This window comes from Brachionichthys hirsutus, chromosome 7 (genome assembly GCF_040956055.1).
Source record: "Brachionichthys hirsutus isolate HB-005 chromosome 7, CSIRO-AGI_Bhir_v1, whole genome shotgun sequence".
NCBI lineage: Eukaryota > Metazoa > Chordata > Actinopteri > Lophiiformes > Brachionichthyidae > Brachionichthys > Brachionichthys hirsutus.
The window spans coordinates 4640440-4667107 of record NC_090903.1 but is presented as its reverse complement, the minus strand read 5'-3'; the positions used below and the strand labels follow the sequence as shown (position 1 = coordinate 4667107).

General features: G+C 47.0%; 1 protein-coding gene across 1 annotated transcript; it reads right to left on the bottom strand.

The window, feature by feature from the left end:
• Positions 1-211: 211 nt before the first annotated feature.
• LOC137895835 (uncharacterized) lies at positions 212-26152 on the bottom strand. The gene is given in 36 exon segments (XM_068741354.1): positions 212-1102; positions 1183-1332; positions 1792-2006; positions 2113-2176; positions 2278-2363; positions 2836-2927; positions 3031-3117; positions 3210-3294; positions 3384-3499; positions 3983-5839; positions 5841-5867; positions 7522-7641; positions 7833-8183; positions 8472-8627; positions 8717-8900; positions 9239-9456; positions 10119-10271; positions 10656-10847; positions 10997-11132; positions 11939-12195; positions 12579-12728; positions 12948-13097; positions 13520-13616; positions 13736-13881; positions 17050-17212; positions 18092-18207; positions 19047-19124; positions 19199-19313; positions 19405-19523; positions 19732-19818; positions 20630-20821; positions 21200-21346; positions 24242-24317; positions 24381-24433; positions 25318-25407; positions 25652-26152. Coding segments are annotated over 36 exon segments (7092 nt in total). The 3' UTR covers positions 212-836.
• Between the last annotated feature and the right edge of the window lie 516 nt (positions 26153-26668).

Below are 26668 nucleotides of genomic sequence, written 5' to 3'. Positions count from 1 at the left end.
ATGCTGATTATGGGGTTTGTTTGAATCGGGCCTCTGAATGGTGGCAGGAGTTGAATATGCAAAAAAATAAAAAATAAGGCTTATGATGTGAAGATGTTCCTCGTGTGTGTCGTGGCCTTTAATCTCTCTCTATTCACCTCGTCCCTTTTTCCGTTCAAAGCCTCCAGTGACAACGACAAATAAACGTCTTGACCCACGAATCACAGCTGAAGCGAATCATCGATCTTTTATTATGAATAGTCTTGGCTACAATGGGTATTCGGTAATTGTTCATGGCAGACAGCTGGAGCAGTATCAAACTGCTGGTTTCCCCAGAAGTAGTATAAGTTAAGTTTAGTACGCCGTTTCGCTGCACCACGCAGGGTCTACGCGAGGGATGTGGTGCCTTAAATGCCCACGAGCAGATTATTGTAAATACTTTGTCACCAGGAAAATTCTCTATTTAATAGACAGGCCTCCTTTATACGGTGAAACACACACACACACACACACACACACACACACACACACATACACACAACCCAAAAAAACAAAAGGGAATGAAAAGAGTTTTTGATCAAATCCATGCATGCACCCACACATGCACACACACACACACACACACACACACACCTACACCCACACACCCACACAGACACACAATTCCCATCGTTTAACAATGAATGGAAAAGAGAATACATTCATCTTGGGATAAGGACTCATCATCTGATCCCGCCTGTAAAGCACATGAAGACTAAAGCGGTGGAAGCTCGTTCCATCATAAATACACTCAGTAGTCGCCGCTTAACAAATGTGTGTGCGCTGCACACGAGAAGCTGCCTGCAGAAAACCTTTCATCAGATGTCCTTCTTTCCAAAGAACTTTCTGAAAACGGACTTGTTGCGTGGCCGCGGCAGGCTCGTGTAACTTCTCGGACCCGAGTCCTGATGGGCGCCCCGCTGCCATCCGGATGAGGCCAGCAGGGGGGGCTGGGGCGCTCTGGTGCCAGCAGGACCCCCTGATGAAGCGTCTCCCACCACAAGAGTCACGCTGTAGTTGGAGCTGTTTTCCGGGGCTCTTCTCCCGGGGGGGTGCAGTGGAGGTTTGATCTTCTGGAAGGTTTCTGAGAGGAAAAACGACAAGGAGAACATTAGGAGAACAAAATCACATCAGATATTACTGATCATTCCACTGCAAAGTGACCTGATGTGAAGGAGTGGGAGCGGTGCTTGCTGCTCAGCCACTCGTGACTGCTGGATACATGGGGGGGAGGTGAGGGGGAGGTGTTGCCTCTAGATGCCCCAGACAGTCTGTTCGTCACCGTCTGATTTAAACGTCCTTCATCATCACCATCTAGAGAGGGGGGGGGGGAATTAAATAAAAATGAAAACAGGAACGGTGAGCAAGAAAAGAAGAAGCATCTGTTGCTGCAACACGTGAGAAACTCTCAATGTTACTTTATTTATACCCGTGGGAAGATTCTTTTTTTTTTTTTAACATCTATTTTAGAAACACAGAATGACTTCTGGTTCTGGTTAATGTGGAGCTAGACGGGTCGAGAGCTCCCCCTAGTGGTAGACTCCGCACTTACACTCCCTGCCATCCTCATAGATGAATCTGAAAGCAAATGGAACACTCAATTCCTCAAAGGGTGAGGATCAAACAAAACCAGCCCAGTTGATTAAATAATTATGAGGAGATTAAATCAAGTAAAATCAATAAGCATCACAGAAGCGTGCATCCTCTCGCCACTATGGATATTTAGATTCTTCACAGGTAATGTTCTCCCTGTCGACCCAGCAGGGTACTTACTGCAGAAGCCTCCATCTGAGGATGAGGCAGCCAACGGCTCGTCCATCCTGAGCTGGCTCTGTGGCCTGTGGCTGAACCCTTTGGTGAAGACGACAATCTCTTTGGTTTGGGCGGCGCCCAGCGGTTTGCGCCTGGGGAATGTTGAGGTAACATCATTTTGGGAAGAACAGCGACATTTGGCAAGGCCGTGACAATCAGAGCAGGAGGTGGGCTTCCTAAAATGAGGGATGGTGGAAACACCATTAAGGGTACGGAAAGGATGAGAAGAATCTGGACTTTGGAAACGAGGCGCTGAGCTCTATTTCAAGTGTCAAATCTTACAAGGAAACAAGGAAGTCTTCATCGGCTGGAACTCTTGATAGTGAAGATGCAGAATCACGCTGACCTTTAGCAAAAAATAATAATAAGTAAAAGAAAATTACAAAAATTCAGTTTCATGTCAGCTCAGGAATGCCACACATCAGCTTTGAAAACGAAAATGTCTACCTGCGCTTGCTTGAATTTTGATCATCCACTTCTTCATCATGAAGCGTGACGAGGCACTGAGTAGATATTCAGAGCCGTCACGGAGCCTGAGGGTCAGAACAGACGACCGATAAAACCTCCCGCTGCCAGAATGCTCAAATATCCTCGACTTATTATTATGCTTTAGATATTTTTTGAAATGGTTTATGCTTTTCACATGCTTTCATTTAACAGGCACCCTGCACATTGATGGACCACGGGGTCAGCTATTTGCTCCCTCACATAAAGATTGAGCTCAGTGGGATTATGTATTCAGTCAACAGTTCCACAAACCTGTCTGATGGATGAAGTCTGTTCCTCCAGCAGACATATTTGCGTCAACGTCATCAGTGTTGGTGCCTCTTGTTTCATTTTTCAATTAAAGCCTTTATTATTACGATTATGCTTCATTTCCACCGAGTTTGAAACATGGGATCTCCCCATTACTGTCCCGTTCCAATCTACATGTGGTCCGTCTTTGTTTATGTTGCCGTTATAAATCATCTATCAAGCGTCACAGCGTGAGTGTCGAGATCCTACCGTAGTCGAAAGCAGTTGCTCTTTTTGGTGTATTCTGGGGCCGGTGAACACTCGGCTCCCATGAGATTCAGCGGCAGGCCGCACGCAGAGCTCTGCAGCACAGCGGCGATGGATCAACACTGACTTTCTTCTTAGCAATTCAATGATTTATCAGATCTGCCCCCCACCCCTGTTGTCACGCTGCTGATCGCTCACCCGCAGCGGCTCCTTTCTGTCCACGTAGAAGCACATGGTGTGTCTGTGTAGGACGGCGTGGTAGGAGTTCCAGCTTCTGGAGGCTGCCTGTGAAAATAAGATAAGAGTGTGTGAATGGTCTCCACTGCTCCACTGCTGACCCTGGGCTTTGTGCTTGCTGACCCGGCTTGGTCTCTTACTGTCTTTCCTCCCAGCTGCAGCTTGTGCTTCCTCTCAAGCGTCCCCTCCATCATCTGAAGCTCGGGGTTTCCGCTCTGAGAGGGTTTAAATGAACACCAGCATTTAGACAAAATTGGCATTGGGAGACATTTTTCTTACAGGCAGGGAGGTCATTTTTTTGTGTCACTCTCACCAGGGTGATACAGCGTCCTCCCGTGGCCACTGACCCTTCCTGCAGCTCTGTGCTGTCCTGACTTGGAGGGGTGCTGTCTAAACCCACGTGAACCCACGGCTGACTCTTTGATTGGTCCTGTTCAGAGAGAGGAGACGCTACAGTCCTACGTCTCTGTAGTTTTTAATTCATTGCATAAATAGGCATGATAATAAGGACAGTAATAAACGTGGTAGGATGACTAAAAGTTTCCTTTCACCCAAATTACACACAAACAAAACTGTTTTTCAGGCTTACTTCTGATACGTTCTAGAATGACTCAGCGTTTTTGGCTCATCTCTCTACAAAGAGAGCAGAACTCTTGATGATGAGCAGCGATTGGAATCAATATATCCGGCGAGTCTTTCTTATATGAATTTAACTATTTTTATACTATATTATAACGTAATATCAATATTTTAATCAGAAAAGAATGGGTATCTCAAAATATGAGTGAATAAAACCCAAATGATCCCTGTACCTAAATACCAGAAGCAGTAAGTGAGATTTAAATGTTTATTTGGGTGAACTGAACCCGATTCATGGGTTTCAACATCACAGTATCTCAAACGCCGACCTCACCTTTGAACATCCCGAGTGCTCATGCACCTCCTCCCCCACCTTTGCCTCCTCCTCCTCCTCTCTGTATTGGTAAATATATCTCTGATCGTCCCCTACACCGGGCAGCTTTACCGGATCGGCCGCTGTCTCGTTCACCGACACTGAAGTCTTGCTGGCGAGCTCCCCATTGGAAAAGGCCGCCCACGACCTCCTGTCTCCTACTTCCAGTGGAAGGCGGTGGCCTTTGGGACGCTGCTCCTTGTCGTAGCCCAGCAGACTCTGAATGTAGGAGGGCAGCTTAAACTCTGCCACAAGGAGGTTGGGAGCTGAGGCCGTGGTCAGGTTCCTGTAGAGCACGGTCGGGTTCTTGTTCGAAGGGGACTTGGAACGGGGCCTTCCGGAATGGCCGGAGGGTTCCGACTCTTCCTGGCTTGGCCGGTACATGATGTCTGAGCAGATGCTCTGTCTGTAGTTGGCTGTCCGGTTCCAGATGTCCTCCAGCTCTTCTTCTTCCTCCTCAAACTGCTGGCGGTCCAGGTGAACTGGCTTTGCCTCCAGCTCTGCGGGCTCTGCTGATGATGTCACGGATCCCGCTCTCGCTCTATTGCAGTCCAGACCTTCCACCTTGAGCGACACGAGCCTCCCCACCACTCCCGTGGGTTGTGCGTTATCTGAGCAGGGGACGCTAGTGCAAAGCTTGATGCTGCTGGAGGCGAAGACTCCAGAGTCTGCCGAGTCCTGACGAAGGCTGACGCTCACCGCTGACTTCAGATTCACCATCACATGAGCGGCTTGGCTCTGACAGAGTCCAGGACTCTCCTCCTGCACCCCCCGGGGTCGGGTGTTTTTATGGTACTGGTGTCCATTTAGGTCTCGAATGAGCGTGTGGACGCTCGGGCATTTGTCTTTATGGTCAGCTTGGTTCACATAGATGGGGTGCGGGGACAAACGGACCGGCATAGTCCTTTCAGGTGCTCTGGTTCTAACCTCTGATGACATCTTGTCCCACTCCTGCTCTGCATCCTCATGCAGACAGAGCTGGGCTTTAGGAAGCTCATCGCATGGCACAGTCTGATCCTCGTCTTCCTCCTGGGAAGAGGGAGGCAGTGGTTGGAATCTCTTGTCCACGTCAGGCAGATCTTTCCCTGCGACCGTCTTGGCCTGCGTTTCAGGGAAGCTGATGTCTGATGAAACACTTGTAATGACAGGAGTGGGTCGAGTCTGTTTGAAAGAGCTCAGGACCGTTTTCCTGTGGGAGACGGGGTTCGGATCAGCCCCTGCCCCTTTTTTGGACTCCGGAGGGGCAATTGTAATGATGTCCTGAATGCTGGGGATGAGAGTCATGTCCTTTGGCAGGTCGAAGCTTAGCACAGAGCCCAAGGAGAGGAATCTACAGCGGCTTCTGGCGTGATCTGCGGTGGGACGCTCTGACACAGCGTACGGCGTGATGCTGTACTCTTCTGAACATTCTGAATCAATGTCCTTCAGCAGGGGATTCTTCATATAAGCCATGGCTTCTGCGCCATCCCCACTTTTTGGCGAGGTCTTCCTCCGTCGCCATTCCTTCAGTGGCCACGTGTGCGTGCCATAGCGAGGGCTCCCTTCCGTCTGCTCCTCTACCCCCATGATTTTCTGGATGGTGTGTCTGCGAGCGTCTCTTTTCCTCTTCCTCTTCTTGCCCATTCTCTTAAGGCTGCTGAAGATGGAGCTGCCGGCGCTCCCCGCCAAAGGGTGGAAGGCTACAGGGGTCGCGGGAACCGCGGGAGTCGTGGAGGCGGAGGGTTGCGGCAAGAACGTAGGGGAGGCTGAGGCGGCAGAGCGGCTCATTTGACGGGGCAGGGTGATGCTCTCATATACAGGGACCACGGCCAAGTGGTTTATCCTTAACATGCAAGTAAGTGCTTACCTAAAACAAAAGAGAAGGATGTTAGGCACTGTCCGGATCCAACGTTCATCTTCATCACAAACTGTTAAGCCCAGGAAGACTCATGCATGCTGCAGGCGTCCTGCAGGGCCTCTGTGGGAATGACGGTTGTTGCACGACGACATGATGAGGTCATCAGCTGCTCACAAACAAACAGCCTCTTTTCCTCCGCATCCCACAAATCCAAGACAACAGTGGATTCAGGAATGGACAAGCCTCACACAGGAATGCAAATGTATTAAAAAAAAACACACAAAAAACCACAGAAGACATGTAAGGACAAAAGAACATGGACACGATTCCAGCTGCCCACTTGCAAAACTTAATCAAAGTCACATGCGGCTGAACATGCCGTCATATGCAGCTGTAATGGCTTGACCGTTCAACTCTGTGACTAATCTCGTGTTTCTGTGGAAGCCTCAGACTATAAATCACTGTGTGGAGTCTGAGGGCCCCTTTTGAAAAGTTCAGCACCAGTTCCCTGCATAATGACTATTTGTGCGGCTGGGTGTGGGCCGCGCTCCTGCAGGGAGCCATTTCAGAGCACAAGTATCGCAGGAAGTGAGGGTGAGGTCACTAATCTTGCACAATTGCAGCACACTCGGGGGGGGGGGGGGGGGGGGGGGGGGGAGAGCTTCTATCGACAGTCACTCGGCGAGAGGATTGCGCGCGCTCCTCTTAGTCATCGCCCTCACTCTGCCTCTATCATCGGTGCATTCCTGCTTTAATCCCTTAAAAAGTTCAGGTCCAAAGAAAAGTTTCACGTTGGAGGAAAGTTGGAGGATCGTAAACACATTGAGTCATCGCCTGTTTTCTCTAGGGAATCCAACCATTTAGCGGAGTTTACGCGGGACTATCTGCCAGGGCAACTTGTCGACTGACGGATAATTGAAAAGGTAAATCGTGGTGCGCTTGAAAGCATACGTGTGATGTTTTCAGCGCCTCGAGCCGAGTTCATCTGCTGCAAGGCTGGAATGCAGGACAAGGTGGCGGCTCTGCGGGAGTTTGTGCACCGTTACAAACAAGCTGATAACAGGAAATGAAGGCACGTTTGCATTCGCAGTTCAGATTAGTTACGCTTAAATCTTTACAAATGGATGATAAATCAAATATCATGATGCAATACACTTGACCAAAACAAACTCTGCATTTACAGTATGTCTGCAGTCGACTGACATTCCGTGGCGTTGTTGCAGAGCCACCATCTTCTACGGTGTCTGCTAAAAAAAAATACCTCTTTGAACCCGATGCTTGGTTTGTCCTTTCTGGGCTACTGTAGAAATATCAAAGCATAGACGAGGAAGGCTCACTACCTAACTAAAACACAAAGATTTGCATTTTCAGCTTGAAAACATCATTGTGAGCATCATATCCCATATTTACCCCTGAATCCTACAACATTGCACATTTGAGAAGGATCTAGTGAGCTTTTGTGGTAAAAAATTGTTTGCTTTTGCCAAGAGCGCAGATATGATTGTGCTTGTTCTCCTATGCCTGATTTACAGATGCAGGAATAATGCAGGGAAGCTTCAGATCCCTTTTAACAGGGGTTAGTCCAGCACACATCTACACACAGCATGCAGCCCCAGCAACTCCAGATGCAGCATGCAATACCATTCCACGTTGCCCAATTTACCTCTTGTCCACTCTGCCGATAAATCGTTTTCTTTCGCGTTAAACTACCCAAAGTATTTTCCAAAAGCCCCTGGCAGCGCCTCCAAAAGTTTCTACAGGCAGAAGATTGAGGCACAGTGGGCTGAGGGAGACAACGGGAAAGAAGAGGGAGGACATGAAGGTGGAAGGAAAGGGAAGCATGAACAGCAGCAGATAGTCAAGGTGGGAGATCCCATGCAGCGGGATGACAGAGAGCCATTAATGCCTCGCTGGCATCCAGTCTGAGCTGGTGTCTGGTGAGGTTTGGTGTGAGGTGATGGGAGCGTTTCTCACCCTGTGGACAGGCTCGGACGTTTTGTCCACTACCTCATCCGTCCTCGCAGCTGAGTCGAGGACTTGAGCCTGGCTGTCCCCTGAGTTACCAAAGCTAAGGATCAGGTTGACTGTGCTCCCCAACGAGGGGCTGCTGGGCTCCTTCAGGACCACAATAGATGCAGGTTTGGGAGACTCGGAGGCGGCGGCTTCGCCGCCTGGTGGTCCGATGCTTTTCATGACCGCATACCCGTCCTCTGACTGCGTCTCCTCCCGCTCCTCAGCCTGTCTCAGGAGCAGGGATAAAGGCTGGCCATCTCTCTCTTCATCCGGGGTGATGACTGGCAGACGTTGGGACTCAGGAGATGGACTCTATGAATGAACAAATATTCCCAATGATAAGTTTGCAATCTGCACCGCTGACGTTTGCTTTAAACTCGAAACTGGAAAAACATGTCGGTATTTGGCTTTACTTCTCCAACCTTTCATGCAGAAGCAGCCAGATTGTTTTAGATGGGGAATATTTTGATCACTATGTCTGATTTTTATTTTATTTTTTAATCTCTGATAATATGATATTGTATGAAAAGGTGAATTTCAAAAGGTATTATTTTCACTACACGGGCTGTGCTTACAGTAAATGGCTCTCTGCTCATGTACCTCTGTTAATGCACAGTGCATTAGAGCCTCGGAGTAAATATTATCTTGCGAAGGCGCCTGTCTGCTCTTCTTGCACAGCCGCTGTTGCTTCTGAGCCCTCCAGTGGACCAAGATCCACCCGAGCATGCTCCTCAGCTCCTCCATGCGCTCTTTCACCTGCAAGGCATTAGTCAGGGCTTGTAAACGCCCAATGAGAAAATAAAAGCAGCAGCCGCAGTGAGTCAGTAATGTGCAGCCCTGCTCACCATCTGTGTGAGGTGGTGCTCTTTGTCTAAAATGTTTCTGCCTTTGGCCACCAGCTCATCAAACTCCTCAAATGTTTGCTCAATCTGCACGTCCAGCTCCGCTGCAAGTGTGTTCTGGCCATCTTTCCCGGAATGCAATGCGGTATCGGAGAAAATGCACGACCTGGTGTTCTCTGTCCATGATCTGTGGACAGAGCAGGAATGAAATGGCAGTGGGGCGGGGGGGGGGGACATGGAAATGGTCTGGGACAAAAGCCATGCATCCGAAAACACACGACAATGACCAGACTCTGACGGGGCTGATATTCAGAGCCTCCGTGCACTGCCCAGGAAACTCTCGCTGACCTCCTCAGCACATCTTAAATGATACGTGTCACCAGGGGACTTTAAGCTTCACAATGAGAACATCCGGTTCCTTCCTCAAAAAGATATTGTAATGAGCAGATGCTCTCACAGGGAGGATTACAAAAGGAAGTCTGGCTCGGAATGGGGTCATAACATCCCCCCCGCCCCCCCGCTTACATCATGGCGAGGTAGCTCCTGAAGAAGTCCTGGAGCTGCACAAACTCCCGCAGTCGCAATTTGTTCTCCATCACACTCCTCCTGAGCTCGATCCAGCCCTGCAGCGTTGCCTGGATCTTTGCCCAGAGAATGCGCACTCGCTCCGGGCACAGCTCCTCCAGCTGAGATATCTGCTTCTCCATCTCCTTTACTTTCTCTCTGATGACATCATAGTCAGTCTGCGGAGAATCACAGTCTATAGAAATCTATCGCTCAGACAGCCTGTACCAATTGCATCTCTGTATGAGTATGACCTCATCCCCCCAAAAGCTGCATGCACATATAGCAAGCTAGCGATCTGGGCCACCCCCCCCCCCAGGCAGTAATTAATAGCTTTGAGGGGTAATACTTCATAATGTTTCTCAGCTGCATTGTAAGCTTCAGGAACAGTGAGTTTTGCGGATGCTTGTCTGCTGACGGCACAGTTATTCCAGTTTGAGAGGTGAGGTCATTTCTGTTCTTCAGTGGTGTCGAGTCCAGACAGCCATGCGATAAACATGACGCCGTCACACGGAGCTTCACCGTCTCCACCCTTACATTCACCACAAGGTGCAGAACCACACCACCACCGGCAAGTAAGAACAATGGCCCACCCTAGCATCACTAAATATCCTGCCTGACTAATAATAAACTCTGCGCGCGTGATTGCGTGCAATAAATCTAATACAGCGCAAAGCAACTTAACCTGGGCCCGATTTAAAATGAGAGACAACATGAAAAACACTTGTGGGAAAAGGACTTTTCATTGAGCAAAAGCAGGACAGGCCTCGTGGGGGGGTGGGGGTGAAATCACCGGAAATGTTTACTCTGGAATCACAGCATGTCGGGATCCCGCCCTCACCTCCAGGTGGTCCTGCTTCTCCTGCAGAGCCCCCAGGCCACAATGGTCTGGCTCGCATTGGATGGCCATGTTGGTCTCCTTCTCCAGGATGTCCAGGCTCAGCTCCTTGCTGCAACACAAACACTCCTCCACGTGCACGGCCAGCCTGGCATGCTGGAGGAGGCCATTTGCGTCACTCGTTTTCCCAAGTAGATCCGCATTAAAATGAATGGTCTTCGATTGAGTCACGTACTTCCCAATGATAATGCAGCTTTGACATGCTTTTAAAAAAATATTTTTAGCATGTACAAGTGGTATTAACACAAACACACTTGTGTGAGGAGGCGCGGTGGCTCCTTTGAGGCCTATTGCAGCTCACAGCAAACGGACAGAAGGGAACCAGATGTTTGTTTATTGGTTTACGCAGCTGTTTTTGCAAAAATCGGAGGGACTTAAAAACCTTTCAGCATCATTGAAAGTAATAATAAACATTGTGGAAATAAACTGCAGCTTGGGTTCCCATGTGCATCTGCTCGAGGGACGTCTCCACTTCCTTACTTTGCTCAGCAGCTCCTGGATGGCCTGATCGTGGCTCTGCGAGCGTCCCCTTTCTCGAACGGTGTCGTTCAGCATCTCTACGGCCTCGCGCAGCTCCTCCACAGGGTCTCCCATGTTTTCTATCAGGGGCTCACCGGTGCTGTTTTGGAGTTCCAGCAACGTAGGAGCTGAAGGAGTCTCGCCACGAAGAGGCTGCTAATTACAGAGAGGGATGTGATTGCCCCAGGTCTGATGGAAGCAAAACGATGTGCTCACAAACGCTCGCCGAGGCTTTTGAGGTCAGGGGCTAAAACAGCTGATAAAGAATGATGCAATGATGCCTTCTGTGCGCAGATCTTTACCGGTCCCAGGCTGAACGGGCCACCATTGAGCTCCTGGCTCTCCTCCAGCTCGACGCGCTCCAGGAACTCAGTCAGCATTCGCGTGTCCTCCAGCTTTGAGTTCTGCTGGGTGAGGGCATCCTGGACACGACGGTACCTGAGGAGCACACACACACACCATAGATGTCGGCCCATATCCTCCATCAGAACCACAGCACAAACAGAGCCCTGAGTGCACGTCACCATGTTTATGTAATCGCCTATCATGTGTCAGGTAAACATGGCCATGAGGGCAGAGTTTCTATTCAAGACGCAGTAACGGGAGCAGTTTCAAAAGTGTGTTTCGTTTTTCCTCTCTCCCCAGAACCAAAGAGTCTTCAGTTGCATGTGCGCAGTTTTAAATAATGACATCACTCCACCTGTCCTCCAGCTGCTTACTGACAGGCTCCACCTCACACTGAAGGATGGAGACTGAAGGTCGTGCCAACCATCCAACCCCCCCCCCCCCCCCCCGCACCGAGCCGTTTCCGTTTCTTTGTTTTATCTGGACGACTTTGAGTCTGAACCTGCGTTTATGATGACGTCTACAAACACGGTGCGGCCGGCAGCGCCGTATGGCTTTACTGAGAGTCTGTGGCAGCAGTCGGCTTTTCGAAAGCCAACCAGAGGGAGAGACGCCAACTTGCAAACACGGAATGGGTGACTCTGATCGACTCTGACAAGCTCTGGGTGAATGTCAGGACTGTGGAGACGACCTTGCCACGCGATGCATGAATCACAGATGAACAGATTCAACCCTTTCAGTGAATGAGGACATGGAGAGGGAGGTGAGGGGGTGCATTGTCAAAAATCTAACTTCATTTCCTGACCAGAATCTGACAGTTCACATCTACAACAGAAGTATTTCATGATAACGGACATCATCCCCGGCCCCCCCCCCCCCCCCCTCCTCTGACAACTCACTTCCTTTCCACCTCCTCCATCCGTGCTGGAAGGCCTCGTGTGTGGGGGTGACTGTGGCTGTGGAGGCGGTCCACCTCTTGCCTCAGAGCATTGAGTTCCATCCGACGGGCCGACACCTCCTTCTCCAGAAGGCAGCTCTCCCTCTCAGCTACGCTCATGGTTTCGGGGTCACCGGCGAGAGCAGATTGCTCCATGGAAAGCTCCACGGACTCCAGCCAGGCCTCCAGACTGCCCAGGGCCTGGAGAACTTTTACAACCTACGCAGCAGGGAAGCGGAGAGACTAATGACGGAGAGGGTTTCTCTGCTGTGATTTAGTGCAGGTCTCACACTGGGAAAAAGAGGCGATGCATTTTACAAAGCAAACAATAAAAGGCCTACGTCGTGGGAGCAAGCCATGCTCTGACTTGCATCTTTTGTTATAAAAGGTTCATGCTTTCCTAATTCATCACGCATGTGGGTGGATTTGCAGACTTTTTTTCCAGGCGCTGGCCTTGGCGCGTCTGGATATTCACGCACCAAAATTCGTCCGCCATCCTAGTCAAAAATCTGTTCTTACATTGTGTTTGTAAGCCGAATTGTTCGTGAAACGAGGAGTTTCCGCTCCATTCCTTCAGACGTGGAACATTTAATTCATCATACCCTAAATCCCAGCTCCTCTGAGGCCTGCAGGAACGCAGCATTCCTCTGGTGCCTCCTCCGCAACTCTTCCCAAAGGACCTCCAGTTGACCGAGGAACTCTTCAATCTTGGCGCTACCTGGGTGCCGTGCATGGACCAACCCGTGGCCTTCCTGAGGAAAGTGTTTAACCAATTTCAGCACGTGATGAATATTTGGTAGATATTGTCCTATTGGGACACTTTCAGTGTCCAAATCTGTCTCAGCTAAAATGCCAGCTTGTCATTCAGTAGAAACAAGCCAGTTTTCCAAAGTCAGAGTCTGCTTGTGCTCAAAGATGTTCATACAATGCTTGCATTTCAGGAGAAAATTATGACTATGAAAGGGCCTTACTCTTTTGACCACCTCTATCCTGGCCCTGTTGGTGAGGATTTCTTGTTCCAGAGCGTGCTGACACCTCTTGGCTGCCTCCAGCCCCTCGAAGCTGGCTATTGAACACACCTGTGTGGCCACGGACACATTGTCCTTCAGCCAGGACAAAGTCTGACATGGACAAGAGAGCAAATAGGGAAAGCGCTGTTAACAAGGGAATATCTGAAGGCAGAACCAGAGAGGTGACACTTAGACGCCAAGAGACACAGGAAGCATAGCGGCTGTGATCCGGGTTCCCATTCAAACCCCGTGGTCCTAAAATGATCAGTAGCAAACCAGTCGGTACATAGCAACACTTGAATGCATGACAACTTTGTCTCATTTAAAAATGTGACATAATGTCTGTGGCTGTTTGAAAGAAAAGGGCGTGTCTGTGAAAAAACTGCGGGGCTGACGCTGATATTTTGCAGAAGCCAAATATGCTAAGGTTAAGTTAGCGGGATTTTACTCAGGATGAACCTTTATTTTTGTTTGTTCATTTTCAAACCCATAATTAGGTGATTTCTGGTGAGTCTGGCAAGGGTGTCAGTCACCTTGTCTGCAGACACGGTGAACCTCTGGAGCTGCGTGTGGAGCTGTGGGTGGCCTCGCGGGCCAGGGGTAAACTCGGACTCTGCCACGGTCTTCCTGCTGCAAAGAAAACACAGACATGTGACTCCAATTATGACTTATATAAAGAGCCCTCATTACGTAAGTCACAGAGGGAGAGAAGCCAGGGAGCGAAAAGCCAGGCTGAAATGAAATGTCACCTTTCTTCCCTCAACTGATGTCTGACTATGACATCATTCACGCGGGGAGGGCCGTCTCTCGTGGGTGAAGAGGCGTGGGTCACTGGCTGCTGCTCCTGACGTTGGCTGCCGGGCGATCTCCTACCGATCCCGCAGTCAACAATGCTCTGTGGACAAAAGTGTGAAAGCCTCAAGTCAGAAAATCCAGAAGCTCCGTGCCATGACGTGTGAGTAATATGTTGCCTTTTCTGCCACCTGTCCAATGCATTTTGACTGGATGCATAAACAGCTGAAATGGAGGATCGCATGCATCGAGCGGTCGTTGGACGACGAGGCATTCATGTGAATCCAACAGTGTGGCCAAGACAACATGGACAGTTGCCCAGAGGTTCCACATTGCAAATGACATAAAGCATGCATTCTTGAAAAGGTTGGCCGCTCTCAGTGGAATAATCCAAGCCACGCTAGGGATGCAAACGGTTCCTGTTTGACAGCATCAAAGTCTGTAATAAATATACTAACGATGGCTGCAACAGTTTAATACATCATAATGGCTTTTTGAATGGGCATATTAAGCCTAACAAGGCTGCCAACATGTGCTGCATCACTCTGGGGACTAAGAGCCGTAGTGCTGCTCGCTGACAGGCAGCCAGAATCCAACATGGCCGACGCATGGATGTAACAATGCCATGAGAAGTTTTGTTCAAATGATGATCATGTGACTTGCAACATGTAATGAGTTGCTTCTTGGCTCATTTTAACCGCTGATGGAAACCGAATCAAAGCCGAGCTGTTTTTGAGATTCAAATGTTCATTGTTGTCCTTTTTGTTTTTTTAAAAAGCGACACATAAATAAAGGTTTACATTCTTTTCTTATCAAATACTAGTTTGCATACATGTGAAAATATTAATAATTAAATTAATAGTGAATTCAGAAACACTCCTGTTGGCATTTTTTAATTTTCTTTTGTACATGTGTGAGAATAAAGTAATTTATTATATAATTTTTACAACATAATGTTTTTATGCCAGGAAAACCACCGCTGACACAAGCAAAGACTGTGCAGCCATTAGAAAGGCAAACACACATCTGTTAATGTTAAAAACATAAAAAATAAAATGCTGATTTTACGCGGCAGCTGAAAAACACTGAGCACCCATTAATAAAAGTATTTTATGGCGTCCTTAATTTAAACCGCACAATTTTCTGGCTTTTGCATTTAGAAGAAGTGAGTCAGAGAGTTGGCGCTTCCAAAATAATGCAAGTGATCTAGTAAATTGGATGAGGTTCAACTGTTATTTAACATGTCAGTCATTTTATAGGTCAGTCTGAGTTTCATAGAGTTACATTATCAGCCCATTTAAATGCTAAAGCTGCACAACTAACCACTAAGACCAAACTTCCAACAACAACAACAGAAAACCTAAACTACTAAGATCTTTCTGATGGATTTGACAACCATCGACCCCTCCCAGATATTTGTTTCTGTCCATGAACCCAACATTCCTCTCTGCTATATGACAAATAAACGGTGTCAGCCACAGCCAATGTCACATTCAATGCTATGTTTCATCTTTAGACATTCAGCATGCATGTCTTTGACTGGGTACTGTCGATTCCTATCTGTTTTCTGTCTATTTGCGCTTCCTGTGTTATGCAGTGAATGTGCTATGAAATGATGTCAGCCAAAAACTTAACGCCATCCCCATCTGGTGTGCAGCCCCAGCATCTGGCAACAATTACGCTGAAAAAACCCCCACAATGTGTCTGCCTCCAGCAACAAGAGGCCATAACCCTGCTGCTTACACAGACATGTACGTTATGATGCATGTGGCCGGACACATACAGACTCGAAACCTGCACAGTTACCTTTGTTCAAGTCAGATTACAACAAAACAAAAAAAAGGAAAGTGTTTGTCTGGGGACACTCTGTGTGTCGTTTCCAACAGCAGCACATTTACAGATTCCTCAGCGTGACCAACAGGCTGCAGACCTGTAAATGCTTTAATTAATGTTGTGCACCTAGGAGCTAAAAACGAGGCTACGTGACAAATTACCTCTTTTGTGGTTGAGCGCAGGGCCAAGTTTGACCTTGGCCTTCAAGGCTTTTGTTTGTACGTGTCTTATCAATCATTTAATAAAAGGTTACGAGTGGACCTGGCAACCGACATCTCTGCAAAGAAAGTGTCTATTAGGACAAAGAACCGAGACTCACTTGTTTGTCGTCCCCAGGGCTAGTAAGAAGCTACAAACATCAGCAGGGTAATAAATGAAACCAGAAAGGAAAGAGTGAAGTCCTTGTGTTTGAGCTTCAAGGTCGCCTTCTTAGCGCTCAAGGGCAACAAGAGGAGGAGCATGTCAAGGGGGCGAACTCTAATAGTCATTGTGCATTCATGAAGGTAAAGTTTAATGTACTAACATAACACTACATAGTTTTTTTTTACCATACCACACACACTTACGTTTCAGGATACCTCCTCTTCCAGGAGACGGTATTAGTGTTTTCTTACCGTTTTACAGGCAGCGAGGGCTCCTGCATGAGCCTGAACGCGCCTGAACGTTAAATTGCTGGCACGCTTCCAAGATGCGACTTGATTATCCTCTCAACACGAGACTGACCCTTAGTCCATCCAGTCATGCACAACTAATCCAATGACTGCCCTGGCTTTAAATATTATTTCAGCATAAAGTTACATTTTCACTTTGAGGGGAAAGTCTTATTTTCTCTGGTCGAAGGTTCCTGGGTTTTGATGTAAAATATGAGTTCCAGGGTAAATAACACCTCTAAAGGTTGTACCTGTGAGCTGTGACATTATTTATTGCTCTCTTATAACTTGGGCGTTTGAGTTTTAAGACTTTGTTGTGTGTGTGTGTGTGTTTTGATGGTGGTGAGGGTGCCATTTTTAAAAAGTAAAACTTTGGAGCTCATGATCAAAAGTTTGTGTTTTCCTGCCCTCAAACTGTTGGTGCGTAAACGGCCCATCTGGAACAAGACGGCATTCCTGCTGTCATGTTATAAAGGCGTTTGTCATGAATGGGGCAATCAGATGCTGTTATTAATGAACTCGCTGCTCAGATGTAAATCCAGGGCTATGTTGGTGTTAAGACGAGGAACCACTGCTCTTCAGCACCAGCGCCAAAAACGCTATCATTTTGGAAAAGCCTGCCTACATTGTAAACCAGGCCATTTTCCAAACCAAAGGACAAAATGCGTCACTTTGTGTGGCCACAGGAGTCGCAAGGCAGGAAGAGGCGAAGCTCATCTTCGCGCTCGGCCGAGAGCCGCAGTGCAGTTTCTCTAGCAACAGGGAACCGAAATCCGAAACAAACTTACCACAGAGCCTTTCAGGCGATTCTGCTCCTCCTTCACCTCCTTTCCCATGATCCGTTGCGTCTCTGTTCCCACGTTGCACTGGGGCGCTTGGGCGAGCGTCAGGAGGTCAGCATCTTCCCGGGTGAAAATGGAGCCAGTGGGAGAGAGTGTGGTCCTGTCAGTCCTGGAGGAGAAGGGGGGCAGGGTAGGAGTTACTGTGCTGCTGACAGCTGAGCCATGAGCTCCAATTATGGCTCTAAACCTTTCCAACCAGAGTTTATAATATTTGTTTTAAATCGCTATGAAACACATCTCAGAAGACAGAGGCGATGATGTAACATTTGGATCTAAAGATAGCCTGCCCACATGCGAGGCTCCCAGCCTGAGAAAAGCTTGTAAACAGGGAGACGTTGGAGAGACTGTATTTATTATTATATAAAAAAGGAAAATCTTTATTTATACGCAAAGATAACACAGAATCTCCTCGCCCAGACAAACTGAATTTTATAGTGTGTTACAATCAGTGCATCATTTTTTGTTTTTTCCCGCCCAGCCTTAAAAAGTGACAACAATATTTGACTTAAAATAGTCAAAATAAATTTGAATAATGTACAATTCTGAATTCTTGTTGTGAGCTTTTTAAATAGCAACAACTGTCTTTTACAAATACAAAAACAAAATCCTGTAAAAATGCATTTTATCTTAGATACAGCACCTTATTCACAGTGAAGGATTTTTATAGAACAAAAGAGTAAAACACAACAAAACTGCTTTTCAGACTTTTCCCTTTGAATGGTAATCAAGCATGTGGTCCAACTACAAAGCAGTTCAGAAATAAATGGAAGAACGCTTGCGGTCAGTGATGCTCTTTCTAGTTGCAGAGAACATTTGCTGCGTTGAATCAAACCCAAAGTAAACATGCTTAATCAACATTCTACATTTTCATTCATGTTTATGCCAATGCAGCCTCTCAATGTGGGAAAAAAAGGAAGTTCCAGCTTGGAAACCGGAGCAGTTACTGGCTGAAATGATCACGAGTTCTATCCTTGGCCTGCTGTCCTACCTGAAAACCTTCTGAAGAAGTGCCCAGCAGTCCTTCACCTCACTCTGCTTCTGTGTGACGCCGGCAGACAAGGCAGGATGGAGATTCGACAGCTGGGACACGCTGACGTCCAGCATCTGTCACACACAGGCCGTGTAGGTAAGGAAGAGAAGACTTCCGCAAACACACTTTTGGGGATCTGATTAAGCATTGCTGTTTCAGGCAAGGCGAGCAAGTTGATTTAAGAAGCATCATTTAAACGCAAAGCAGTTCAAAGTTTTTTGTAGAGGGCATAGAGTTGATACAACAATAACACCTGCTGGCTCAGGTACTTTGAGCTACAATTGAGGAATAATAAAACTAAACATGCTTCATCTTTTGTGATTCTTTTTCTGGAAACATTAACTAACCCTTTAGCTTTAGCTCCATTATCTACAAGTCAAGTTGGCCCAAGACCATTTATAAACCAGAAGTATGATTATAAAATGCAGAATTTGACACATGACTATGTCTGTCTGATTTACTTACTTGTGAGGAATAGAAAGAAACCATTGCATTAATCGAGCCTGCTGTAAATAAATGCATGTGCACGTTTTTCTGTATCATGCTTTGACAGAATTCCCTCAATTATCGCATATTTTGACAGTGGCAATAGGATGATGGAGTAACTATCTCGATGTGGCTATTGGAAAATTAGGTGACAATTACCCAAAAGTTTACACCAAAAATATTATTTTAGTGAGAAACCGAAGTCTGACAATGTAATATAAATAGGTGTGTCATCTGCATACCTCTTTCTACAGGTATGCAGGTGGAAAAATATCAAAGCATGCTCAGATAGTACATTAGATTTTAAATAGCAGTGGCCCAAGTATAGACCCTTGGGAAAAGCCATGCATCGTTTTTCTTTATTTTGAAGAATAATTATTAATCAACACAAAGAAGTCTCAGTTTTGTACATAAAGCGTTTTCCTACCATTATTTGGCTGGCAATGTCACGTATTTCTCTATCTTCAAAGCCTTCCATCTCCTTGGTTGCAGCTATACTTGCCTTCTGGAAGAGAAGATGCTTGTCAGCAAAATATGAATCTCAAATAGAAGAGGAAAATAATCAATCAAGCCATGTACCATGTTTTTAATAGCAAACAAGGTAGTATCCGCCTGCTGGTAAAACGAGGACACCTCTAGCGCCATCTGAAGATTTTCAAGGCAGTTTTTCAGACGAGACTGGACCTTCAGCCACCTGCGCACAGCGGATGCATGCAAGTCTTTGATTTGCTTCTAAGTAGAAGACATTTCATGCAGCACACCAACTCAAGGAACAACGTGTGTACATTTTATTAATGTGTTTCCTCCTGCTGGAGATGCTTTTTCCATCTGTCTTTCCTTGTTTCTCCAGTTTCAGAGCCAAGTGGTTGATCTCCTCGTGAAGGTTCCTGTAGAGCTGCTCATCCTGCAGTGAAACAGGGGGACACACACACACACACACACACACCAAAGCGTGACCTCATCTGTCTTTACCATACACCCTGAGAGAAAAATTACAACCCGCTAAAGAAAAATGATGGTTAAAGTGCTTCCAAAGTGTAATATAAACTATTATTATTATCTGGGAACATGTATAATTTTACCTCAAGAATGTTGTTTAACATTTATATTACCTGTTTAAAATCCAAAATTCTCCTGGTCAGCTGCATTTTGTCAACGTTTCCCTCCAGGACATTCGCCAGAGACTGCTCTTCTTCCTGCTGGCACAGAGAAGTACAGTGTTTATAGCCACCATTTGTTGCTTTTGAAAGGCAGCAGGGTTAAACCACGTTAGCCCTACATACGTAGATGCTGGACTGAAATAGCCTCCGGTGTTGGATTGGAACTTGACACTAAAGTAGGAAAAACTCTGAATGGACGTAAATGGCGAATACCGGATCCCCACAGGATGAAGCCTTCACAGACGTCATAAGCAACATCCTTCTTTATATTCCCACTTGTCCGTTATCAATCACCAGCTCCATTGTGCAAGACATGGACACGAACAGGGAGATAAACATTGGCCTGAAATCCCTTTTGATAATGACAGGCAGATGTTTTGCAGCGGTGAGTATGCGAGTACTGCACGAGGAAGGCCTTCAGGGCACCGAGATGCAACTGCTTTTTTCCGTGCCAATCAGCTATTCGTTTCATTTTTGCCCCACAGCCAGCTGCTGGGTGTTAATGGCTGTCAATGTCATAGTCGGAAAGCAAGGTGGCCCTTTAGAAAAATGGATAAAGGAGCGGGAGAAATTTGCAGCTATGAAATAGAATATATAGATGAAAATGTCTGTGAATAACGACATTCGTGTTTTAGTTTGTAGTACTCGTTCTCCCTGCTTCCCATTTGGAAGAGTGTGAAATGTTTGCTTCTCGATGAAGTAGTATCCAATACTGTACTGAAAAAAAAACCCTGATTTGATGAATGAAAACACAAATACTGAAAAAGGTTAGGTCTGAAAAGGATGAACAAGCGGAACTCCTTAGTCCTGTGCAGAGCAACAGAAACCACGGGGGGGGGGGCTTCGTCACCTTCTCTTTTATCCACGCCTCCAGCTTGTCCACCTTCGTGTTGAACTCCTGCAGGCTCTTTACTCCACCCAGAGCCCTCGTCTGATTTGCAGCCATCTGCTTCAGGGTCTGCCACTGGTCCCTGAGCTGGCTGAGCTGCTTCTTCACGAGGTCAGAGGTGGGGTTCAGCTTGCAGACCAACAGCTCACCCATCTTTTGAAAAAGCCAAAGGAGCATGAAATCCATGTTCAGTTTAGGCGGAGCACAGATGGTATACAGCCGTACACGCGTACTGTGCATATTTGATATTTGATTTGTTGCAACCCGAACCCAAACTGCCATTAATTCTGTGGCGAACGCAGTGAAACATCTGCTGGCTCTGCTTCTGGCCTTCCTGAGTGTCAGTGGGAAGTTCATTATAATACCTTTTGAGGCTATTATGGTTTGTGTGACCTCATCTGACAAACTCTGTTAGCACCAACAAGCAGCGATGAATGGTTGCAGTTGTCAGTTATTTGCATATATATATGGCTTGATGTGATACCCTGGTCTGGCTGACCGTCGCCCATGTGCCTGGATCATTTCCGTTACCTGGTTGAGCTGAATCAGGGTGTTCTCAAAGTCTTTGAGATCCCGCTGCAGTGTCTGCGAGGACTCCTCCCAGTCCTGCACGGGGCAGTGCTGGAAATTGCCGCCGTCCTTCAAATTCTCCAGCTTGCTTTTAATCCATGCCTCTGCCTGACAACAATAATAAAGGCATGCATTACGTGAAAGCAGACTGGAATTGTTTTTGGACATTCTCACGATTACTCCATCCAGCTTTCATATCCATAGAGGAAAAATGGGATTATAGGGAACCAATGAAAACTTTTTTTTTAGCAGTGTTAAATTAAATGTGAAAAACGCAGTTTAGTGAAAAGATACATTCATATAGATCACGATTATACAGTAGATTTATTTCTTAGTGACTTGACACCCATAGGTCACACCCTGCTGGTTGGGGTGCATCGCTGTTGCTGTGATTGTGCTCACAGCAATGTGGGATTCACAGCGGCGTCTTATTTTATCTTCCGTTACCGATTTGACTTGATTTTGATTGTTTTGCTCATGCGGCGCAAATTTCGGGGGCTCAGTGAACACATAGATGTATCTTTCCAAATTGGATTTGAGTTGTTTGAAAGGAGGAGCCTGAATCTACACGTATCCGGTTCATGACCCTGCAACATGCATGACTTGCCTTCCAGAGCGATATATCACTACAAACATTCACTTTGAGGAAAGTTTGAATGCCATGACTCGTACAAAAATGTGATCATGTGCATTTAGCTGCAGTATTGGAGGACAGATGCTGCTCATTTTAGCGCAGGATGCAGGTCACCTTAAAAAAAATCCAATTTGAACAGACATTGGAACGGAAGGAGGCTTGTAATGTTAATGTAGGAGGCCACGTTCTCTTCCCTGAGTAACACAGAGCCTCAGACATCGATAACAGCCCTTTTGTTCTCCAATGGCATGTTATGCAGAGCAGAAGTTTCTCTTGGCACTGCCTGACTACAAACCTACTTAGCTGCCGAGCTGCCAGTCCTGGCATTTATACGGTTCTGGGTGAGAAGAAATCACGTACTAGGAAGGTACTAAGGAAGTGTTTGCTTCTGCAAAGGAGCCCAGGGAGGAAGGTGGTGACCCACCCAAAATCAGTCTTCCACTTCTCACACTGAACATGAAGGAGTCATCCAACTGGTAAAAAGCAGGATTTCATTTTTCACAGTGTTGCCATTGTGTCCCATGCAGGATGTCAAATAGGAGCTGAGCACATGAATGTTCCTCTGCGTCAAAGTTTTTATTTCACCAGCATGACTCGTGATGAAAAATAGACTTTAGCATCTTTAACGTCTGCTAAATGAATAAAACATCAAGATTGTGCACGACACCAGCTCCAAACAACCAAAAACAGGAGATCAAAAGGTGACCTCACTTCTTCTCAGAGAGATGGGTCATTAACTCCCCCCCCCTCCCATGGCGACGGAGGCATTTCTGGGCTGAACAGAAGCGAAAGAGCTTGACTAAACAGGCCTGCTGCTATCTCCTCCCACTGGCTCCCATGGCATTATAATGACCTCACACGGGAAGCCTGTGATTCCCATGTTTCTTCCCGTCTGCGCTCCCAAACAATTGTGTGTTTATCAAAATGTACAGCGAGGCCTTCTTCTGACTGTGAAGAACAGGCAGAGCTATTGAGTTCAGATTTGTGTCACTGCCGCTGAGTTTTTGTGAGACGTTTGGGTCTGCACAGATATAAAAACAGAACTAAAAATAGTGACCTCATTTTTATTTTTGCTTTTCATTTTGACATGCATCAAAGACATACATGTTGAACTGAAAGAGAATTGAGCGTAGTGCGCAGTCGGGCATAACAGATCTCAATACTTTTTCTCATGTCTGACAAGCGACATTTTCCGCCTCTCTGTTATCTTGAGAAGACCGTGGGTGTGAAGTTCCTCTGCTTTTCTCTATCATCGAAATGAGAGAATGAAAGGGGATATGTTTTGTACAACAGCCTCAGAGACAGCTGGCCCTTTCTCCATGTGGTCGCCGATGTTGCTCTCCTGGCTCTAAATACCGGGAATGGGGACGAGGACGAGGGGGGGGGGCTTAAAAGTCTCTCTCCCCTGAGAGCTCACTTCCACTTCCACAGTGATGTAATGCTGTAATAACATATCTTCATCAGCAAAAGCAGTCAACTGAATCTTCTGCTTATTTAAAGTAAATGCTCAAGTAAAGTGAAAAAAAAATAAAAGGTGCTTTCCTCCAAGAAAAAGCTTGTTAGCGATAGCGGCATGCTACAGGGGCCGTTTTCAGCACGTACATGTACATCATGCGTTTGCTGCTGCTAACATATCCAAAATTATTACTCTTATTACTGGAAATTAGAAGCCGCTCGGATAATAGCTCAACTATATATCTGATGAGAAAAAAAAAAAGTCCCTCATCTCAACCCTCTGAAAAATGTCCTTGGACAACGGGGTGGACACAACGATGAGATAACACATCCAGTTGTGCAGCCTGGATGAGCCTCTCCGGGCCATAGGCATGAAGCGATGGAGCCAAACCGATGACCTCATCCCCAAATAATTGCTTCACTTGTGGCGGTTGCCCCTCCCGCTCCGAGCTGAGCACAGCTCATGCAGTTGTCTGCACCAAATAAGAAACAGCACGCACTGTCTTTTGTTTCTTTTTCCGGAGGGTCATGCGACAGACGGCTTCCACTCTGATTTAAGCTGCTCCGGAGAAAAACGCCAGCCGAGCTTCTTCTGCATCAGAGGCCGTGAGAGATTCTCATGCTGCGGTTCCATTTCAGGATAATTCAATTTCAATCTAAAGCCTCTCCATCTGCATACATCCTCAGAAAAACTAGGGGGGGGGGGGGGGGAAAGAGCCTCAACAATTTGATTCATCTGTTGCTGATATTTTTCTCTTTTTTTTATGGCATGTTTGTTCAAGGAACCGATTCCATAAGCTTCCTCCTCCGCTTATCTATAGCATCTCTTTAGTTTCAAGTTGTGTCAGGAGTTCAGACTCCCCGGACTGACCGTGGCGGCCTGTGCATGTTGACTAAGCGTGCGTCATTTTTACCTGCAGCGCTTCCTCGCTGAACAGCGAGTTGCGCTGAGTGAAGTAGTCGCTCTGGGACGCAGCAGACGCAGACGCAGCAGACACAGACGCAGACACAGATGCAGACGCAGCAGCCACAACAGCCGCAGACGTAGACGCCTCATTCGGTGTGCGTGGGGGATTTTCTGTCTTCTGCGATTCGGGCTTTGAAATCTGCGTGAGACAATGTTAAAACGTGACTTTTTGATTCATAAAAAAACAAAAAATCTATAAGGAAGATTTCATCTCTCCAGGTATATGTTTATGTCATTTCATTAAAAAAACCCATCAAGGCACCTTAAAACTTGCGTCAGTTTGGTTCCTCTTGATGGAAACCTACAGTCAGTGCTACGTAATACGAAGTGAACATGACTGGCACAGCTTCACTAATGGACGGACATTCCTGCTGCCCTCCGATCAGGAAGCATCTGGTCCCATGAAGGAAGCAGGAACGGATCCATCCTGGCGTGTTTTACTGACACATGTGCACATATCACCTTTTTATTAGCTCATGTTCACTCAGGTAAAGGCGCCGCCTTTGCTCAGGTAATTTGTATGAATAATGCATGAGCGGAGGAAAAGTATTGATGAGGTTACAGGAATAAGAGGTGATGCGTGTCCTAAAACAAGGCCAACGGCGTGTCAGGGTTTTATTATAAGCAGCCTCCGAGGCCTTTTCTTTTGTCAACGTCTTTCCTGACCTCATGTTTTCCAGCGAGTCCCGTCTCTGAAGGCTCTGCTGCAACAGAGCGCTTAATCCATAACACATACTCATGACTTCAACGAGAAACACGCCAGTTTGAACAGCCCATAAATAACAGGCTGCAAGATGAGTAGACTGTTTTTACACTGCAGGCTCTTTAAAAATATCGAGCAAACAGAAGTAAATATGCAACTTTGCAGAGCGTTGTCACGGCTTTCCCACCGCCTCACAGCAAAACAAAATATGTCCTACAGTCAGGCAGCAACATGGCAAAATCACCATTTATACTGAAGTGAAAGAAGCATGCTGTACGGTGTTTTCTTCCTCTTTTTACAGCAGTTTAAAAACATCTTACCTGTTGGGCGGACACTCCTCCATTCACCTTTACCCTGCTTTGTCCCTCTCGGTGCTGAGATTCATCACAGCTGTCTTTTCTGAGCAAAACCTAAAACGTCCAGATCGGGGGGAAAAAAATCAGTTAAGAGCCTTAAGATTACAGGATTTATATTTATTCTAAAATGCATATTTAAGTAAAACAAAATGTTGCATACATTCATTGTTTCAAATTACAATCCAGTGAAAATGAATATTTTCTCACTCAAAAGTTGAAATCTTATTATAAGACTGCTGCCCTGTTTAAACAAGCGACACCTCTTTGTGTAATATTTCCGATGTTATCGGCCATTTACCTTGAAGCGAGAGTTGGGCTTATTCTCACAGCTCACGCCGACAATCCTGGGCAGATGTTGTGCTGATGTGCTGGCGATGTTGTTGTTGTTGTTGTTGTTTTCAGGTACGGACCCTGCCATTGAAAGCTGCGCCGGTCCCACTGACGCCTTGCTCTCTGACCGGCCTTTACCCCCGGAGATTGTGATCTTCCTGATGGATCTGGACCCAGCGGAGGGAGAGGCAGCGTTCCGGTTCAGGTGGTCCTCGGCCGCCACGTCCTTCTGTTTGTGTTGCGCGGGAGAGGCCTGCTTGATGATGGGCGCGACGAGGCAGGGACCACGTGCGCAGACCTGAGCCCGGCTGAGATAGAGCGAGTTCAAGTTGTGCTGTAGAGCACAGTTATCCAGACTCTGGCTCTGCAGATAGCTCTGGGTAAACTCCTGGCATTTTGGCACAGCCGGGACTGACAGCCTCGTCCCAATGGTGAAGGGCTGGACCTTCCTCATAATGCCTTCAGACATTACTGGAGTCCAGTTAAGAAAATGAAACACGCTGGCGTCCAAACGGTCATTGAGAATGTCCGTCACACTCCTCTGAACACTGTCCTCACCCGCCTTCTCCAGTCTCTGCTCAGCGGTCAAGCGGAGGGCTGATGCATGGAGAGGAGGGAGAGCTCAGTTCTCCACCTTCTTGTGCATGTTCAGAAGGCACAGCACGCAGCCCAGGATGGCTTCCTTGGACTCCTTGGATGTGACACGGTCCCAGACGTGGCGCAGCGCTGATCCAAGGTGGGACGCGCCTGTGGAGAGGCTCCTCCTGAGGAACTGTGCCACTGATCCTGCCAGTCTGCTACTGAGGAGCCTGATAACCAGGGAACGCAGCAAGATGAAAACTGCTGGCATGCTGCCGGACTGTGCAGCTCACCAAAAAAAAAAAAGAAAAAGAAGTAGAAAAGGAGGAGGAACGGGGAGGGTTGGTAAAGAGAGGGGATGAAGTCACCGACACTCCTCGCTCTCTCTCTCTCTTTCTCTCTGTCA